The 20,928-nt window shown below is 41.3% G+C and overlaps 1 protein-coding gene across 4 annotated transcripts; it reads left to right on the plus strand.

Moving 5' to 3' along the window:
• The first annotated feature begins 696 nt into the window (after positions 1 to 696).
• Positions 697 to 18,347, plus strand: FAIM (Fas apoptotic inhibitory molecule). Of its 4 annotated transcripts, XM_027091699.1 has the most exons (6): positions 5,486 to 5,606; positions 6,717 to 6,808; positions 6,954 to 7,086; positions 7,375 to 7,603; positions 14,467 to 14,516; positions 17,882 to 18,347. In XM_027091699.1, exons 3-6 carry the CDS (start codon positions 6,976 to 6,978, stop codon positions 18,029 to 18,031), a joined length of 540 nt encoding a protein of 179 aa, XP_026947500.1. In that variant the 5' UTR covers positions 5,486 to 5,606; positions 6,717 to 6,808; positions 6,954 to 6,975; the 3' UTR covers positions 18,032 to 18,347. The 4 variants fall into 4 exon arrangements, with proteins under 4 accessions (XP_026947499.1, XP_026947502.1, XP_026947501.1 ...); XM_027091698.1 differs by lacking the exons at positions 5,486 to 5,606; positions 6,717 to 6,808 and adding an exon at positions 697 to 993; XM_027091701.1 differs by lacking the exons at positions 5,486 to 5,606; positions 6,717 to 6,808 and adding an exon at positions 1,155 to 1,369.
• Positions 18,348 to 20,928: the final 2,581 nt, after the last annotated feature.

Below are 20,928 nucleotides of genomic sequence, written 5' to 3' on the forward strand. Positions count from 1 at the left end.
ACACAAATATGAAAAGTCTTTGTCTTCAGGGAGCTTTCAATACAGGGTGGCAAACAAGAAATCAGTGCTCTCTGAGATCCAGTCTACTACTCTGCAGACAGGTTGACCTAATCAATAGATTGTTCTTTATTGTTTCCCAACTCCCCTTCTCTCACATACTTGCTCAGCACCCTCACTACCAATCCCAGAGGTGAAACAATCCTTTTTAACGTTAACATCAAGCTGCAGGAAGAAATTACACAATGGGGCCTAGATGTCCCTGTTCCTCCAAATCTTCAGAGCCCCAGGACCCCCGCAGAATCCCTTCACATGTCTCTATTTTGTTGCTGGGGCCCACTCTCCACAGGGACCACTCACTGCTCTTCTCAGATGGCCCACTCACCCACGGTCCTCCCTCCCTGCAGTGATGCTGTCTCTTCCTTAATGTGAAAAAAATCGAGGCCACCTAAAACATTACTCAGGCCTGCTCTTCATTCATTCATTTAACAAATATTTATCAGAGCCTAATACAAGCCTGCACTGTGCAGACGTGGGAGATGCTAGAGTGAGGACCCATCAGCCGCCGTCCCGCCTTCTCGGACCTCGGTGTACAATTACACTGCACATTCAGCAAAGATTACAAAGAATACTTGCACCTGAATGGAGCTGAGAAGGAGAATTTCAGGTGTTGCAAGCCTTAGGGGCCAGCGTAGTTTTCCTTAAGAAATGATATTTGAAGAAAAATCTCAACAGCAAAATGGAGGTTAACTAAGGGAAGAGGCAGGGAGGAGCGTCCAGGCAGAGGGAAGAGCACGTGCAGAGGCCCTGGGTGAGAAGGACTTTGCAACATTTGAGGATCTAAATGAAGCCAGAGGAGGCAGGGGCAACATCAAACACAGGGCCTTGCGCCAACCCTAAGGAGTTTTGATGTTTAAAGAAATAGCCAGCAGCCTTACAGGGTTTCAAGGAGCGAATGCCACGATCGGATTTACCTGCCCCGCGGCTACAGAGCAGGTAGGGGGGTTTGGCCCACCTGGTTTTCCCCGGCGTCCGACCAACGCCGGCTATCCGCTGGTTCTTACCGAGGAGCCTAGGGAGGGGGTGAGAACGCAAAGCCGGCGGCGGGAGCAGCGGGCGGGGTTGGGTCGCCGCGGGCGGGGTTGGGTCGCCGCGCGGGGAGGAGGAAGGCGGCCTGCGCGGGGCACCCCTGGGGACCTGAAGCGCGACAGAGAGTCGGCGCGCTCGGGACTTGCGCCTGCCGAGCTCTCGCTTCCGCGGAGGCTGCGTCTGGTTCTCGGCGACGGGACGAGGCCACGCTGCCTAAGTGGCCGAGTCGGCGGAACCCACCGGTCTCTGGGCCCAGAGCCCCGCCGCGGCCCACAGCGCTCAGGTGAGCTCCACACTTCAGGTGGGGAGGCCCGGCCGCCCCGGAAGCCCCTGCCCGCAGCCCCAGGCGACCCCGCCGCGGCGCTGGCGGCCGCCATCTCCGGGCGGCGGCGGCGGTGGCGGCGGGCGCGCCGAGCGGTGGGCGGTGTCTCCGTGGCCTGGCGACCCTGCGGTGAGGCCCGGGCCCGCACGGGGTCGGGGAGGGGGCTCCTGGTGTCTCCCGGCGGCCGGGCCGCGGGCGGGGCAGGGACCGGGGTGGGCGGCGGGGCCCCCCTACCCGGCCAGACCCCGCGACCCGCGGCTCCGGCCTCTCCCCGAGTATAAATTCATACTTGTCGCCGTCGGAAAAGTGGAGCAGAAAAGCACAAGCAAGGAAGCGCAGGAGCCGATCCCCCTCTCCCGGGAGACACTCGGGTTAACATTAAGGTGTATTTCCTTCCAGTCCCCTCTTCCCTGCAAGCATGAGCGAGCTGCAGTTTCGCTGAACATGGATCGTAAAGTGCCGCAGCTCGGCTTCTGTGTCTTACTAATACATCCCACGCGTCTGCGCGCGGCTTTCGATGTTTTTCTCCATCCTTTTCATTGGCCGCGCTAGTCTGTGTTGGGGCCAGGTTGACCGCGCCTGGCCGGGGCTTGACGCTCGCTGAGTGACAGGACTGTGATTTACATAATGGATTATCTCTCTGATGGTGAGCATACAGGTGGTTTTCAGTTCTTAGCTATTACAAAAAGCAATTTGTTGAGCACTGTTCCGTCTGGTTTTTTGAGCACGATTATTTGTGTAGAGAGAATCCCTCGTAAGGCTTGTGGTATACGTTGCAAAAATGCACCTCGGAAAAGTTATTTCCGTTTTTGTGCCTCGCATTTGGGAACACCTGGCTTAGGGAGCTTTCTGACAGACTTTGCTGGAGATCCCAGTGCTTCACAAGGGACCCGCCGGACGGTGTCAACACCTCTTTAAGTTTGACCTGCCTTGTAGCTGGCCTTACCTAGAGCTTTGCTGAAAAGGAACTGTGAGTACCTTAGTAATTTTTAAAACTGACTTAGGTTTAGCTTGGATAAACCATTACAGTCTCCAATACGACTAAACCTAAGTTAAAGCAAAATTCAAGCTGGGGTTAGTTAGATGAACAGTGGAAACTGTTTATATTTGTCATACTTTCTGATACATGGATGCTGGGTTGCTAGGGGAGGGATTTTAAAGGATTATGCTGATGGGTATGTCACCAGATACTCAGAAAGCTTCCTTTGAAGACATGTAAAGTTTCAAGTGAGTGAGTGACATTGTCCTTATCAGTGAAAATAAATGGAATTTGTTTCTCCATCCTTTTTATTTACATCCTTAAAACTTTGTGTTGAAACACAGGGGATTTTTCTTTGTAATAATCATTTTCCAGTTTGGTCACATGGTCGTGATAATTAAATGTATGTATGGTGGATAAATTTAGAATATGACATGTGTTTATTAAGTCCAATTTGTAGCTTAGAGATCTGTGTGAGACAGATACATGGACAGCTGTGATCATCTCTTGGTTATAGGTGTAATCATATTCCAAGAAACACTACTGGCAGGGCACCTGGGGTTTTTTTTTTTTATATAGTAATCTTTTATTTATTTATTTATTTTTATATTTATTTTTGGCTGTGTTGGGCCTTCATTTCTGTGCGAGGGCTTTCTCTAGTTGCGGCAAGCGGGGGCCACTCTTCATCGCGGTGCGCGGGCCTCTTCACTATTGCAGCCTCTCTTGTTGCGAAGCACAGGCTCCAGACGCGCAGGCTCAGTAGTTGTGGCTCACGTCCCTAGTTGCTCCACAGCATGTGGGATCTTCCCAGACCAGGGCTCGAACCCCTGTCCCCTGCATTAGCAGTCAGATTCTCAACCACTGCACCACCTGGGAAGCCCTGGGTGTTTTTTTTTAAAACAGTTTTGTTGAGATATAATTAATATAGCATACAATTCCCCCATTTAAAGGGTATAATTCAACGGGTTTTTTGTGTATTACAGTATTAATTTTTTAAGTTGTGGTAAAATATATATGACATAAAATTTGCCATTTTAAAATGTACAGTTCAGTGGCATAAAGTACATCCATGATGTTGTGCAACCGTCACCACTATTTCCAAAACTTCTTCAACACCTTAAACTGATACTCTATAAATAAATGTTGAATGTATAAGTGAATGTTGATAGTTGAGGGAAAAAGTTTTTTTCTGTGATCTTGATTTCTAACCTTTCTAATTTGCTGTGTTGTCTTTTATACTTTATATGAAATATAATTATAATTAATATGGTACGATGCCTTATGTTAGTGTGATAATATTTGAAGTTCCTTATAATGGAAAATTGGGCAGTTCTTTCAAGTTTGCTGAATTACTGAACTTTCTAGAGTCTCTAAAAGTTGTAGAGCAAATTTTGAACGATATCCCAAAATCTACTCTGATTTACAAAGGATGCTTATTTAAGTTTATATTATGCTGTTGGCTTACTCTATTGCTATGTATTCTCTTTGCTTTGATAGTTGCAGGATACCCTCCGCTTTCATAGGAGATATCCTAAGAATTTTTTTAAAAGATTTTTTTTGATGTGGACCATTTTTGAAGTCTTTACTGAATTTGTTACAGTATTGCTTCTGTTTCATGTTTTGGTTTTTTGGCCATGAGGCATGCGGGATCTTAGCTCCCCGATCAAGGATGGATCCCGCACCCCCTGCATTGGAAGGCAAAGCCTTAACCACTGGACCACCAGGGAAGTTCCCCTAAGAAATATTTTTAAGACTAGAAAAATCCACAAATATATAAGGTGCTAAAAAAACGAGGGATTTATTTTGGGTACAGTGTGTTTTGAATCTTTAGCTTTCATTCCAAAATGCTTAGCTTTTCTTTGCCTGCTGGATCGCTTTTATGGATGCTAAGGTCTTTAATATCTTTAAAATTTTTTAATTAATTAATTAATTTATGGCTACGTTGGGTCTTCGTTGCTGCGCGCGGGCTTTCTCTAGTTGCGGGGAGCGGGGGCTACTCTTCGTTGCGGTGCGCAGGCTTCTCATTGCGGTGGTTTCTCTTGTTGCGGAGCACGGGCTCTAGGCGCACGGGCTTCAGTAGTTGCAGCACTTGGGCTCAGTAGTTGTGGCTCACGGGCTCTAGAGCGCAGGCTCAGTAGTTGTGGCATATGGGCTTAGTTGCTCCGCGGCATGCGGGATCTTCCCGGACCAGGGCTCGAACCCGTGTCCCCTGCATTGGCAGGCGGATTCTTAACCACTGCGCCACTAGGGAAGCCCTTAATATCTTTTAAAAAACAATTTGTGGCTTCTGGCTGTTTCCAGACCAAAACGATTGTCAATCTCCCGTTTTTTACAAGGAGTGAGCACCCTTGGACATCTATACAGAAAAGGCTAGACTGGAGTAGATCTTGGGAGCAAAAAATAGTTGAAATTATTTTTCAGTAGGTTTGGCAGGGGTACAACTGTTAATCCCAAATATTCAAATGTGGGGGGTTTCCTATGTGTGTGAGTATTATGTGTGCTTCTGATTTTAGCATTAAAGCCCAGATACTGTTTAGTTAATTACACAGGAGTTTTGGACTTTAGTTTTGGCTTGGGCTCTTCTAGTGACCTGAGCAAACTACGTAACTTTTATGGATTCATTATTGGCACTAGTAAATTAAGTGGGCTTGAGTAAGTGCGCAAATTACGTTTGCTCTTAGAAAGCAAACTGGCATATCCCTGGATGCTTCTTGCAAGCTTAACACATATACCATACATTTCACCCATTTAAAGGGTATAATTCAATGGGCTTTTTATATATTACAGTATTAATTTTTTAAGTTGTGATAAAATATATATGACATAAAATTTCCCATTTTAAAATATACAGTTCAGGGGGCTTCCCTGGCTTCCCTAGTTCAGTGGCATAAAGTAGAGTTTATTCTCTGATTTTAGGAAATTATAAATCCATAACAGGTAAAAATATGATTGGCTAATTTGCGTGATTTAACTTCTTTCCCTGAAAATTAGATATTGCAATTCTATTGTATGTAAACGCTGTTTCATCAGAAACTGCGTGCAATTTAAGAAATGGATTGCAGGGTTAGAAAAACTCTTTGCAGATGTCATCTTTGTTGCTCTCAGTCTTTCTTTGCTGCAATTCTCCTTTTCTCTTTCCTGGCTGCTAATTGGATTAAAGACTGTTTTGCCAACCATGGCATCTGGAGATGACAGTCCTATCTTTGAAGATGACGAAAGGTAAATGTCTTGCATTGCAATAAAACTAGCTTATGAAAATTTCAAGAAAGTTTTAATCATTCAGGAGAGGTATTTATCCAGGCTACTTTTTAAAGGACACATTTTGTGATATTGCAGAACACATAGTTTTGCTTTTCTGTGATTTCGAGCAAGGGTGGTAAACACCTGGCATGGAGGTAGCCAGCACTAATGTGGCATCCTTTCCCATAGGACCTGGAGGTAAGGTCTCCAAATCCATCTCAGCACAAAATTCTTGGCAGTCACTTCAAAATGATATAAAATCCATTTACTGTCTTTGATTTAGACCCTACAGAGGAGATTAGAGTGAATGAAGAGTAGGATGTAGTCAAGAGACAGACTCTGGAGCCAGAGTCCTAAGTTTACATCCCATCTGCCACTTACTGTCATTGTGACCTTAAACAAGCCCTTGGCCTCTCTGAGCCTCAGTTTCCTCATCTATAAATAGAGATAATGATAGTACCCACCTCATGGTGAGGATTCTTTGAGTTAATATATATAAAGCTCTTAGCACAGTGATTGACACACAGTAAGTACTAAATAACTGTTAGCTATGATCATTATTGCTGTAATAAATGTGACTTCTCTCAAAGCTAAAGATCTATATCAGTATCAAAATAGTACTTACATGTTACATATTCATTATACATAACAGGTTATTCACATAGGACACACATATAATATATATTTTATATTAAATTGTGCCAGAAACTTGACAAAACAGAATCCTTTATATTTTTAATAAGATTTCCTATAATAATGACAAGATTACTATCTTCCATAACATTTTTATATCTATTATAGAACAATTCTTCCATGACTTCTTTTTTCCTCAGTCTTAGTATTATAAATTAGAACCTTTTTTGTTAAAATTAATCCCTAGTTATTGGTTTAAGTATAAAATGTTTTGAGAATTCTTGCTTTAGAGTGATTGGATCTGAAAAAGTAAAACCAAAATTAAATACTGTGCTTTTTAAGTGACGGGAGGGAGAAGTAGAAACTTTTTACTGACCTTTCCAAGCATTATTCTGTGGCCTAGCTTAGAATACTTCCGTGGATAAACTGACTGATTCTTAATCCTATTATATTAAGGTGACTTTGGAATTATCTGACTATATACCCATATATAGTAATTTCATCTTAAAAGAAGAATGCATAAGAGGGAGAAGATAGTTACATGTACTGTAAGTAGGCTTTCTTAGCTAATATCACTTTAATATTTTATAATTTCAGGGCTTTTTGAAATCTGATACTTTCACCTTGGAAGGATTAATTGGTTATTCTGTTACTGTTTTGGCCTATTATAATTGCTTAATTTTATTCCCTTAGCCCTCCTTACAGCCTGGAAAAAATGACAGATCTCGTAGCTGTTTGGGATGTTGCTTTAAGTGATGGAGTTCATAAGATTGAATTCGAACATGGGACCACATCAGGCAAACGAGTGGTATATGTAGATGGGAAGGTAGGAAAAACTGTTACTTCGGAAATATGGTGTACAGGGAAGCTTGATTTTGCTAATGTAGATTCTTCATATGTGAATGCAAGGCTTTTCTCTTACAGTGGTTATCTTTATATATTGGCCTGTATCATTTTGCCATACAAAGTAAACTAATAATAGTTGTGCAATTCATAGACTATAACATCTAATATTTAAACTTAAAATGACTTTATTTTCTAAAACCTTTGTATCATGAAAATATTAAATTTTCTTCCATTTATGTGTTTTCAACTTTTATATTTTATTACTTAGGAAGAGATAAGAAAAGAATGGATGTTCAAATTAGTGGGCAAAGAAACATTCTGTGTTGGAGCTTCAAAGATGAAAGCAACCATAAATATAGATGCTGTCAGTGGTTTTGCTTATGAATATACTCTGGAAATTAATGGGAAAAGTCTCAAGAAGTATATGGAGAACAGATCAAAAACCACCAATACTTGGTTATTACATTGGGATGGTGAGGACTTTAGAGTTGTGCTGGGTAAGTGAGAGCCGTTTCTGCAGAATTTGTTGGCTTTTTATGGTGGCCATTTAATTAGTTCCTCTAACTGTCCAGACCTTTTATGGCAGCTTTGAATAGGAGAGAATGTTAAGTGCAGTTATATTTCTCACGTGTCCTGTGGAAATGAAGTATTCATTGAATTGACTGATTTATATGGAAAATATGAGAGCCAGATTTTATAGTGACGGATTCGAGGATTATAAACTTGGGTTTAAAAAAAGAAATACTGATGTAGACATTTGTTATTATTTGATATTTCTCTTTAAAACCATGTCTAAAGGCAGTTGGAAATTAAAGATTCATCACTAAAAAGGGAATTTTTCTCTGGATAGCAATAGGTTTAGGACTGCAGCAGATCAAAATCATCAGTCCAGATAAAGTAGATTTAAAAATAAAAAGTAAGCCATTGCTCTTTGAGCTAAGTTCTGCTATTACAGATTGCCATCTGTGTTCTCAGTTTCTATTGGGCCTACAAAACTTGCAAGACAAATATTTACTACCTTTTCACTCTTCTGGTTACTCTTAGTATTTCCTGCTTCTCATATCACTAAGTTAAGACTATGTAGATCATCTCATTAATTCATTGATTCATTTATTAGGTAATATTGAGAACCTCTTAAAGGGCAGTTTGTGTACCAGGCCTTGAGGCTCCATAAATGAAGAGACTTTGTCTGTGTCTTTTAAGAGTATATAGTCTAGGGCTTCCCTGGTGGCGCAGTGGTTAAGAGTCCGCCTGCCAAGGCAGGGGACACGGGTTTGAGCCCTGGTCTGGGAAGATCCCACATGCCACGGAGCAACTAAGCCCGTGCGCCACAACTACTGAGCCTGTGCTCTAGAGCCCGCGAGCCATAACTACTGAGCCCACGTGCCACAACTACTGAAGCCCTTGCACTTAGAGCCCATGCTTCTCAACAAGAGAAGCCACTACAACGAGAAACCCACACACCGCAACAAAGAGTAGCCCCTGCTCGCTGCAGCTAGAGAAAGCCTGCATGCAGCAACGAAGACCCAACACGGCCAAAAATAAATAAATTTATTAAAAAACATAGTATATAGTCTAGTTGAATGCTAGAAAATACCTTAAAATTTTTTTTTAAGAATGAAAAATGTTTATCAGGTAATAAATGCACATAGTTGGAAAAAAAGGAAACCAAAAAACTCCTGTATGGTTTATTTATTAAAGAAATTGTGTCAATTTTTCTTGAAGAGGATAGGAAACCACCAAATTGTCTTCCAAAATGGCTGTACCATTTTGTGTTCCTCCCAGCAATGAGTGAGAGTTCCTGTTACTACACATCTTTGCCAGCAGTGTTGCCAGTGTTTTGGATTTTGGTCATTCTAATAAGTGTGTAATGATATCTCACTTTTAATTTGCAAGTCCCTAATAATATGTGGTGTTGAGCATCTTTTCATATGCTTATTTGCCATCTGTGTATCTTCTTTGGGGAGCTGTTTCTATAGAGCTTTTGCCCATTTTTCAATTGGGTGGTTTGTTTTCCTACTGTTGAGTTTTAAGAGTTCGTAGTATATTTTAGATAAGGAGTTAAAAAAATTGGAACCATAATCTTTAGTGCATTATGAGATTTACGTATCATGAGAAAAAAGCAGATTAATTTTTTCAACCATTTTGGCTTCAGTTATATTTAAAAGATGATGTCTAGGTTGCCATTTAAATACTTCCTGTCAGTCAATAATTCTAAAAATGTAACAAAGGTATTTAGATACACATTCTTTATCGGATATGTTTTGCAGTTATTTTCTTCCAGCCTGTGACTTGTACTGTCATCTTTATTTCTTTTTGATTTAAAAAATTTTCCTCCTCTTCATTTTCTGTTTCTATTAAGGAATTATTTATTATGTTTGTTTTGTGTTCCTTTTAGTTGAGTCCTCATTTATGAAATTATTTTCATTTCTAATTTTTACTGAGTTCTATACTTCATTTCTCAGTTTCTCTAATCATTGTTTAGTCATTCTTTCATATCTTGTATGATTTTCTTAATTTCTTTCAGCTCGTTTTGAAATAGTATTTTACAGCTTTACCTTTCACGTAAGCATGTCTTTCTGATACTTCTATTATCTATAATGATGGTAGTCTGTTCTTCTTTCTTACAATTTTGTGTGGATCTAGAGCTCAGTACCTCTCTTTGATAATTCTTGTATGATCTTAGTTTTTCTGAACTTATAGAAGGGAGTGTGGTTTTATGTAGCTTTTTAAACTTCAGGTTCTTGAGTTCCCTTTTCTGTCGTTTTTGGATGATGTTAAAAATCATTGGGGCACACTTTCTGAGACGGCTGCTGTTTCCTTACCCCGTTTTTTCTAGATTTTCTCTTTTACTCTCGTTTCCCTGGGTGCTCAGTTTGGATTGTCTTCCCACCTTCTCAGTGTGGGGTTTGTACTGGAAGGGAGCTTCGGCGGGTTGGTTTGAGGGTTCCTGGGGCCCAGACTGCTGTAGCCCTTTCAGACCCCTCCCGCTGCTCCCACACCCCGTCCACTGTCAGGATGTAAAACCCCTTATAGTTCAGCTGCTCTTCACACATCCCCACTCCGAACGCTCCAGTTAGAACCGGGACTGCTGTCTGGGGATTCTTAGGTCCACCAGAGGCTCTGCTGCTTCCCTCTGCTTCCTTCTGCATGGTTGCCGATACTACAGCTACTGTCTTGGAGTTGCCCGTGGTTCCCCCACCTATTGGTACTGTAGAGTTTGTGGTGTAGATACTGTCTATCGGGTCTTTGGTTCTGCTCTGTTGCCCTGTCTGTTTTAGCAGGGGAAATTTGGAGACAGTAAAAAACTCATGCCTCTGCTACCACTACCACCATCTTCATCATCAGCTTTCAAATTTACTTCATCCCCTGTTGAGTAAGATGAGGCTGTGAACATACAGTTCCCCCGCCGCTCCTCTCCCACCTTTACCACCTTCAACTTCTGTCTTCTCTACCTTTTCTTTGACATCATCAGAGTAGTTAATATTTGTATTCTGTTCTGTAGCCATAACTGTGTTCTCCTGTGTTTTTTCTATAGGTTGATTCTAAAATTAAAAACCAATAAATAACATTTATATTATTGTGATTTTGTAAATATTTTTGGAGTGGGCCACGGTTACATTCTTTCTCTGTATTATTGTCACACCCCCTGTGCCACTCAAAGGAAGTTGTTTTTAGTGTCAAGGTCAAGTGAGTTTTCTGTTCTATAATCTACTAGTTTCTCAAAATTATACCTCATTTTTTGTTTACTTCACAATTGGACCTTGATTCTTTTTTTTTTTTTTTTTAGTCATTTGTTTTTCTGGGCTCTTCTGGTGGCTTTTCTCTTTTCTTGTTGGAAATGGAAATATATCTTCTTCGCTCATGTTCCTAATGTCTGTTTGCATTTTTTACTCGTATTATCTATTGCTTTGAAAACTTCTCATTCTTAATGACAGTATTCTTGGGCGTCTGTTGACTTCCTGTTCAAAACTAGATAGTTGCTTCCCAGGCCTGCTGCCCAGTGGCTGTCCTGGGCTTGCTTTCATGGAACCCTGGCTTTAGTTCCATCAGTTATTGAATGCCACAGCTGCCAGTTTTACCTTTGTTTACTGGAAAATATCCTTAAGTGATTTCCTAATAAAGGGTGTCTAGGAGCTAAATATTATATGAACCTTATATGAAGTTGATACTTTTGTGGAGTATAGAGTTCTAGCTTTAAAATGTGGAGTTTTTTTCCTCTGAGAAATTTTGAAAGCCTTGTTCCATTGTCTTCTATTCTCCCTTGTTTTGAATGAGAAGTTCTATGCAGTCTGAATCTCATTAGTTGTTTCTTTCTGGAAGCTTTTGGGGGCTCATCTTTATGTTCCAGAATTTTACAGTGTTGTGTTTAGAAATGTAGTGGCTCACCAGCTACTTTACTTTTAGGTGAAAAATGGTATTTCAGCATGTTTTTTATTTGCCTCTTTCAGAATTGGGTGAGGTTGAGCCTCTTTTCATGTGTTTACGGTCCTTTTGTGTTTCTTTTCTGATAATGCCTGTACGTGTCCTTTGACCTGTTTTCTCTTGGGTTGTTGGTCTTTTTCTCCTTGATTGCTAGGAGTCCTTCTGTTACTAAAATTAGCTCTTTGTATTGTGAGCTTCAAGTATTTTTCCCAGTCTGTCATTTATTATATGACTTTGCTTATACGTATGCATGTGTTTTTTTAATCATGCAGAAATCTTTTTTACTTTCATGTAGTCAGATTTACTTACCCCTTTTCTTTTATGGCTTCTGGATTAGCAATGTTCTTCAGAGGCATGTTAATAACAGCTATTATAGAAAATCTGAGTACATGTACACATTCAGTTGGCCCACTAAATAAAATTCCGATTGTCACCACCGTCATGGTTTATTTGAGCACCCTGTGCTCTGATCCAGGTGGCTGAGCTGGGTTTCCCCACAACTGTGGCCGTAGATGCTCCCCACTCAGGCTGCCATTGGGCTTCCCCTCCCATACCTCCTGGGCCCCTCTGCTCTTCTCTTTCCCTCTAGCCCAGTTCAAAGTCCTTTCTCCACTCTCTAAGTGAGGCTCACATCTCGAGGTGCAGGGAGAAGAGACCGTGTTCCTGGAGTAGACGGCTTGTCAGTGTCAAGGCATCCAGCCTTGACACACAGGCAGGTTTGTTTGTTTTTTTTTTTTTAATATGAATAGTACTTTTTTTTTTTCTTTTTAAGAAGATGTTGGGGGTAGGAGTTTATTAATTTAATGTTTTTGCTGTGTTGGGTCTTCGTTTCTGTGCGAGAGCGTTCTCTAGTTGTGGCAAGCGGGGGCCACTCTTCATGGCGGTGTACGGGCCTCTCACTATTGCGGCCTCTCTTGTTGCAGAGCACAGGCTCCAGACGCGCAGGCTCAGTAGTTGTGGCTCACGGGCCTAGTTGCTCTGCAGCATGTGGGATCCTCCCAGACCAGGGCTCGAACCCATGTCCCCTGCATTAGGAGTCAGATTCTCAACCACTGCGCCACCAGGGAAGCCCGTGAATAGTACTTTTTAATGATTTGAAATTTAAATGCAAACAATTACCAGAAGAAAGCATGTAATTTTTTTTTGAATTGAATTTTTAAATTTATTTTTTATACAGCATGTTCTTATTAGTTATCTATTTTATACATATTAGTGTATATGTGTCAATCCCAATCTCCCAATTCATTCCACCACCACTCCTCCTTTCTCCCCTTGGTGGCCATAAGTTTGTTCTCTACATCTGTGTCTCTATTTCTGCCTTGCAAACCAGTTCATCTGTACCATTTTTCTAGATTCCACATATATGCGTTAAAATACGATACTTGTTTTTCTCTTTCTGACTTACTTCATTCTGTATGACAGTCTCTAGGTTCATCCACGTCTCTTCAAATGACCCAATTTCGTTCCTTTTTATGGCTGAGTAATATTCCATTGTATATATGCACCACATCTTCTTTATCCATTCATCTGTTGATGGGCATTTAGGTTGCTTCCATGACCTGGCAATTGTAAATAGTGCTGCAGTGAACATTGGGGCCCAGGCAGGTTTTGACCCCTGGGCTCAGTATGCACACACAGGTCCTGCTTCTCTCTAGTCTTCGTTATAACACCCAAAGCTCGTCTTCTGGCTGCTTAATGAGTGCAGTCCTCCCACCTGCCACTCCCTGGGACATTGACATTCACAAGTGGCTCTAGGGATCCTTCCCCAAAATGCATATGCGTTTGTGACATGCGCACACATGTACACACCCCCCTGGAGTGAGCTGCGGCCCCTTAGCTAATGCCCGAGTGTATCGTGGCAGCATTTTGCTCTATCATGTCAGCACTGTCATCTGAACAGTCTGTCAAGTACTATGCCTATATTTTTTTCTTATGATCCAGTAATTTTCCTCAAAGTGAAACCATAACAAAATGAATAGAGATTACTGTGCTATCCAGTATGAAATTTAAGGCTAAATTGCTATCTATCCTGTATGAACAGCAGGGTAGCCTTTTCTGGCGGTCTCTTTGTGCCATCATCCAGTCGGGTTAGTGAGAGGCAGGAGGAATCATCTAGTCACTGATGTTAGAGGACATTCTAGGAGGGATAAATTAGGAGTCTGGGATTAGCAAATACACACTACTATATATGAAATAGATAAATGACAAGGTCCTACTGTATAGCACAGGGAACTCTACTCGATATTCTGTAATAACCTATAAGGGAAAAGAATCTGAAAAAGTGTGTGTGTGTGTGTGTGTGTGTGTGTGTGTGTGTGTGTGTGTGTGTAAATGAATCACTGTGCTGTACACCTGAAACTAACACAACATTGTAAATCAACTATAGTCCAATAAAAAAAAGAAAAGCAATACTTGCTATAATCCAAAAAATAAAAAAGGGATAAGGTCACATATTGCATTACTTAAAGTACGTATGTTTTTAAAAGGCCAAAAACACTCTTTAATTTGCTAAAATATATTGGTATCCTAAATGGAAACACATTGTAATCCTGGGAGTGTGTAAACGCTTCTTTGATTCACAACGAGACCTTAAAATTTTATTAAAACATTTCAGATGATATGAAAAAAAAGACATTCTGTGTGGAAAGGTCCCTCTTCGCATTCATTTGTCTGCATCCTCCTTTAAAGATTTTCTTTAACAAGTCTTCATTAATTTGTATTGGGATCATGATTTTTTCTTAGAAGATTGATTTCATTTTTATTTCGTCTGCGAACAAAAGATAAACACAGTTTCTTCAAATTTGGAAGAATTTCAAAGCCATGAATGGAATTAATGGAGTTTTCAAAATCCAGTGTAACAGACTCTTCTTAAAATAATGAAGTGTTAACTTTAAATCACAGATTATAATTTTTTTTTCATCTGTTACTTTTACAGAAAAAGACACTATGGATGTATGGTGCAATGGTAAAAAAATGGAGACAGCAGTAAGTTGACCTTTTGATTACCCTCACCATGTGCGTGAGTGACCATTGAAATGTTGCTGTGTTTCCTAACTGGAGATTTTATAAGTAATGAAGGTCCTCTTGGTTAAAAACAAAAAAGAGATGAAGTAATACTGACTCCAAAATCTGAAGAACTTTCCTGGGCAGTGCCTGGGGCAGTGAGAGTTTGGTAACAACTTATGTGTGGCACCAAGCTCATACTCTACCTTTCCTCTCCTGGACCAGCCTCTACCCTGAAAAGAGTTCCCACGTTTACAAAATCCTCCCCGGCGCGGTGCAGCACAGCGCAACCTGCTGCACGTCGGGACCGGGGTCCGGTGCGGAGAATCCTTCGTCCTGGGACACGGGCGCGCGGCTAGAAAGGTGGCCGCCCCCTCGCCCATCACGCCCGTTTCATGAGGACCCTGGTGCTAAACCATTCGTAGACGATCTCCTTTTGGGTCTGGGTTTCGTACCTAGCAGAGCAGCTCCCTTGCTGCAAACTTATTGAAAGTCAGTCCTCGACACAAGGGTTTGTAAAAAAAAAAAAAAAAGAAAGAAAAAAAAGTCCTCCCCAAAGGTTGAGTCCTCCTGTGTTTATCCAGGTTAAAGAGGTGCTTTATACCACTGCTTCTCAAACTTGCATGCATAGAATCAGTTGGGATCTTGTTAAAGTGCATATTCTAACATGTCCTCAGGTGTTGCCAGAGCTGCTGGTCCACAGGTCACACTCTGAATAGGAAGGCTTTACACCATACACTCAAAAAGCAGATAGTACTTTTCTAAAAGCAAAGATTGTGAAGAAGAAATGATGCACACAATGTCAGGTGACACAAAGGCAGGTAGGAAAGGGCACTGTCACGAACTCCAGAAGACAAGTGGAATTTGTAGAGTAGCAGTGCTAAGAGGCTACCCCACCCATTGAAGCCAAGCACAATGAAATCCCCATCCAAACCCCAGTGTGTTGGGCTTTTGCTGCTTGCACTGTTAGGGCTGTGGTGGGATGAATATAGGAGTGCATCTCAAGTGGGAAGGAAGTAATGGTATGTACAGCAGGGGAGGAAGTGAAGCAGGGGAGGCGGTCCTGGACAGCTGGGAGTGTGGAAGCAGGAGCTGAAATCTTTGGGTGGAAATTCCCATGTGTTCTGGGGTCAGCTGGCAAGCAGGTGGTATACCAGCCCTGGTGTCCCCTTTCATGGCTTCAGACGTGAACACCAGGCCTAGAGATCGTGAGAAGGTCTCTTCCCCGGCACAGTTTAGCTAGTTGCAAGTTGTGGTTGCTGCTGTTATCTCCCTTCTCTATTGTAGGTCTGGGAAGGTGAGGAGATGTGCTTGGAGGGAAGGTCTGGGATGAATGTATTCAGCAGACTAGCTGGGTTTTATAGCCAATCTGCTTCTAAGGAAGTGCCCAAGCCAGAAATCAAAGGTTACAAAGATTAATGCTTTTCTCTTTATTAATCCTAGTTTTAATTCTTGAAGGGAAATGTAACCAGGGCTCACTCAAAATTGATCCTCCAGAGTTTGATCCACCCTCTGGGTTAAACCTACCCATCGAGACTTTTATGCAGAGAGGCTTGGAGAGCTCTTCAGTATTTTATGTCTCCTTTTGGACCAGCTTAAGTTTCCATGCCTACTGTGTGCCCGATGCCACATCTACTAGTCCTTCCTATTCTCCCTTTCCTACCCTGGAATTCCCTAGATGGAGTCTGCAGTTTGGGATCACATTCCTTCCACCCTCCAGGAATTCTCCAGTGCAAATGTAAAGAGAGATTTAAGAATGTGGTTTTAAATAAGTAGGGAGTTGAAAATAATGTCCATCCACAATGTCTTTGTTCCTCAGTAATTGACAAGAAACCACAAGTGTTTGGACAATAGCTCTGTCTCACCCAGTTGCCTCCTCATTGTAACTACGACCTAGTTTGCCGGGCAGTCTTCCCCAGCACTATGCACACCTGCTCTTGCTGCCTGTGAGTTACGGCTTACTTTCTCCATTTCCTTTTCATCTCAAAGCACCGTGACCAAGACCATGTATCTGTCAAATTACCAAGAAGCTACTGACAAGGATTGTATTACTCAACCCTTCCTCTGCCCTCTAAATTGATTTTTACAGAAGTATGACCTGAGGGATTTTTTCAAAGCTCAATGTGAAAAGGGGTAAAAAGAACACACTAGACTCCAGGGCCAGCACCCCCAGTCCTTGTGGTCAGTACACCTCCGTGTTGGCCAGATTCTTCCCAGAGCTAAGAAAAAGCTTCCCTCTCTGATGCCTCCTGTGCTTTCTTTGGTTAGATAATGTTAGCTACGGGGCCTTGCTCTGTCTGCTTTGGCTGCCAGGAAGCTCATAGCCAAGTTGTGAGTCTGATGGTGCTTGCTTGCATAATCCACTTTTATCCTCTAAGCCTCCTGTTCTTCATTCCTTCTCTGTACCACTTGGCCCCTATCTTTTTACTCTAGATCAGTGCTGTTCAATAGAAATATGAGCCACAGATATGAGCTTCATATATAACTTTTCTAGTAGCCAGATTTCAGAAGTTTTACAGTGAAGTTCATCTTAATAAAAATTTGATTTAAATCAGTATATCAAAAATATTATCATTTAACATGTAATAAATATAAAAAGTTTCTACTGAGTCATTTTACATTCTTTGTTTCATACTAAGTCTTCCAAATCCAGTGTATATTTTACCCTTAACATAGTATCTCATTTTAGACCCACCTCATTACATGCTCAGTTGCCACATGTGGCCAGTGGCTACTGTACTGGACAGAGCAAGTCTAGACTCAGTAGTGTTTGGTTTTATGTTATTTTTAATGTATTTATTGTAAGCCACCTTATACACTGGGGAATCAGATGTTCAGAGTGGTTAAGAACACTCCATCCCTTACTGACTGGGGCCTTCAGCAAGTAATTTAACTACTCTGTGCCTCAGTTTCCTCACATATCAAATGTGGATAGTAATCGTACTCCAATCAGGTTATTGTGAGGATGCAATAAAATAATGCATGTAAACCATTCTTTGTATAGAATAAATCACTAATAAATGTTTGCTATCAGGTTTATTATTTTTACTTTTGAAAATGGTCTACATTGTCTACATAGTGTATGTTATAGACACATAGCCATTAGGTACACTTTTTTTTTTTTCTCTGAAACTTAAGATTCTTAAAGATTGTAGGGGGTACAAATAAGAAACCTTCATAACAGAGACGTAACAGCATCTAAATACAAGCTTCTAACTTTAATCTTGCCAAGTTTAACATTGAACTAATATGTACTTCATTATACCTCCCTTTTTGGGTGATGTTAATGCTCTAGACAAAGACAAATGTTTCTGGAACACTAATTCCTCCTTCTTTTGTTTGCCCAGGGTGAGTTTGTAGATGACGGAACTGAAACTCACTTCAGTATTGGGAACCATGACTGTTACATAAAGGCTGTCAGTAGTGGGAAGCGGAAAGAAGGGATTATTCATACTCTCATTGTGGATAATAGAGAAATCCCAGAGATTCCTGAATGACTTCACGTTAATGAATTTTAATCAAGAAGTAAAGATCAGGACTTTTAAATTACTGTGGTGATTAAATATGTTCAGTATATACTTTTCAGTACATCTAGTCGCCATGTTTTTATTTTTTAGTTACTTGAAACTGTAATAATGTTCCAAAGGTCAGGAAAAAAAATTATGTATCATAAATATTGCAATTTATTTTGTAAATAATGTAAAATGTTTTAACATCAAATGGAAAATAAGATATGGACCAAAAATCACTAGTGTTTTACAAGAGCAACTTTTACTATAATAAATGCTATAAAATAAAATTGGTGCTGCTTGATTTGTGTTTCTTAAAATGGATGTCTTTGTATATTTTTAACCTGTGCAGATAGATTGTCTAGTTTAAAGCAATTGGTATACAATGATATTATTAGTTTAACTTAAATGAGAAACATTTTCTATCTGGAAACAATGTTGAGATGTCAAAGAGTGTCCCGTAAGAATTTAATTAAAAATAGGCTTCTGAAAAAAAAAAGTTTTCTGAAAATCCAATTGTTTAATCAGCATGATCAGGACAAAAAAAAAAGAAGCAGCAAACTTCTTTACACCAGATAGCATCAGTTGCATTGTCAGGCAGTGTTTAGAAAGTCAGAGTTGCACACCTGTGTGGAGGTAGCTAGCACCAGTGTTAGCGCTTTGTGACTGAAGCAGACCCACCCAGGCAGATTCACAGAGATGCCGCCTCAGTACGGGAAGTGGTCCAGATTGTGTCAGTACTCGTTTCTGAAGGTCTTTCAGGGCAGGACCTGGTTTAATAGTAGAGCCTTTTATCGGGGTATTTCATGTCCATTATCACATGGGGATCCTCCATAAGAGGGAGAATTCTCCATTTTCTAGACTTGCTCTGTCCACTAGGGTAGCCATTAGTCATGTAGCTATTTAAGTTAAATTAACTAAAATGAAACAATTAAAAATTCCTCTATCACACTAGCCACATTTCAGGTCCTCAGCAGTCACATGAGGCTAGCAGTCACCACATTGGACAGTGCAGATACAGAACATTTCCATCATCATACCAAGTCTGATTGGACAGCACTGGCCTGGAGACATTGTCTCAAGCTTAGTGAGCTGTTCTGTACTGGAACAGGCAGGATTTAGACCCAGGTTTTTCTGACGCTAAAACCTATGTGCTGTACTACCTTCTCCCTGCCGCTCACGTATTTCTAAGAGATTTGGAGCAGAACAGAGGCACAACCACGCTCTAACATCAGGCACGAGGAACTGAGGGGCAGGACAGCAGCGAGGGAACGTGGCTCAGACAGGCGGGGCCCCCGCAGGCAACATGCATGGTGGCAGAGCATATTAAAATTAGCCTGTGAGTTACCTACTCTGACATTTGTTTTATTTGAAGTCTTACGACTGGAAGGTTAGCATACCACAGGTATAGAAATCATCCCCCTGCTCTCCCCATGCCACCCCCCCAGCCTTCCTTCACTGCCACTGGAAGATTAGGACATGAATGAACTAAGAGGGACTCTTCTGAGGCTTAAACTCATTTTGGGGTTTGCTTTCAAGTGTTTGGGTGTGGTCGTTTTCACTTCCCTTGAATAAAGGACGTTATTTATTTATTTATTTATTTAATTTATTTAATGGCTGTGTTGGGTCTTCGTTGCTGTGAGCGGGCTTTCTCTAGTTGCAGCAAACAGGGGCTACTCTTCGTTGCGGTGCGCGGGCTTCTCATTGCAGTGGCTTCTCATTGTGGAGCACGGGCTCTAGGCATGTGGTCTTCAGCAGTTGAGGCATACGGGCTCAGTTGTGGCTCGCGGGCTCTAGAGCACAGGCTCAGTAGTTGTGGCGCATGGGCTTAGTTGCTCCACGGCATGTGGGATCTTCCCGGACCAGGGCTCGAACCCATATCTCCTGCGTTGGCAGGCGGATTCTTAACCGCTGCACCACCAGGGAAGCCCCTAAAGGGCGACTTTTAATGGCTATATTTTATCTGGTACAAAAAATGTTTTGTGCCATGTCCAAAAGCAAAGCAATTATTTTAGGCAAAGCAATTATTTTTGTTTTGAACTCTAGCTATTAGCAGTCAGAACTGTACTTTGCAGTGTGTTATTATGTTCCTCAGCAAACACATGGGGATACAGTTTGATTCAGTCTTTTGGAGACCAAACCTTGAGAATGTAGTTTGCCTTTGACTTGGTGAACCCATGTTTTTTGTTTTGTTAATTTAAAGCAGCTTGGGGGAATTCCCTGGCAGTCCAGTGGTTAAGACTCAGCGCTTTCACTGCCGAGGGCCCGGGTTCAATCCCTGGTCGGGGAATTAAGATCCCACAAGCCTTGCGGTGCAGCCAAACAAACAAACAAACAAACAAAAAACCCAGCAGGGTCACGAGGAAGGTGTACAGCCTGGGTTTGAAGTTCGGCACCAAAGGTTAAGTTCTTCAGCCTCTGTTTCTCCAACCTAAAAAATAAGGCTATTTGTTTCGTTGTTTTGCTTAATGAGATATTTTAAATGTAGAAAAAATAGAAAATAATAAAACAAACACTTGTATTATTTAACTGGGTTTACCTATCATCCAGTTTAATAAGTAAAGCATTAAAATACAACTGAAGAGCCATATACCCTTGCTATTCCCATACCCCTCCCTTGCCAAAGTAATCACTATCGTGAACTTGACGTTTACCATTCCCATGCAAGTCTATATTAACTGTGTAGGTATATATCCCTAAAAAAATACAGTATTACTTAAAATTTTAAATGTTATATTCTATGAATCCTTCCTGCAACTTGCTTTTTTTCCATTCAGTATTCCATCAAAGCTCTAATGAACATCTTTGTGTCTCTGTGTGTCCCTTGAGAATATGCTCCAGTTTCTCTAGGGCTTTGCTGTTTAAAGTGTGTCCCTGGACCAGCA

Source organism: Aethalodelphis obliquidens, unplaced genomic scaffold (assembly GCF_003676395.1).
Source record: "Aethalodelphis obliquidens isolate GAN/ISIS:26980383/991018 unplaced genomic scaffold, ASM367639v1 scaffold72, whole genome shotgun sequence".
In the NCBI taxonomy this organism is placed as follows: Eukaryota; Metazoa; Chordata; class Mammalia; order Artiodactyla; family Delphinidae; genus Aethalodelphis; species Aethalodelphis obliquidens.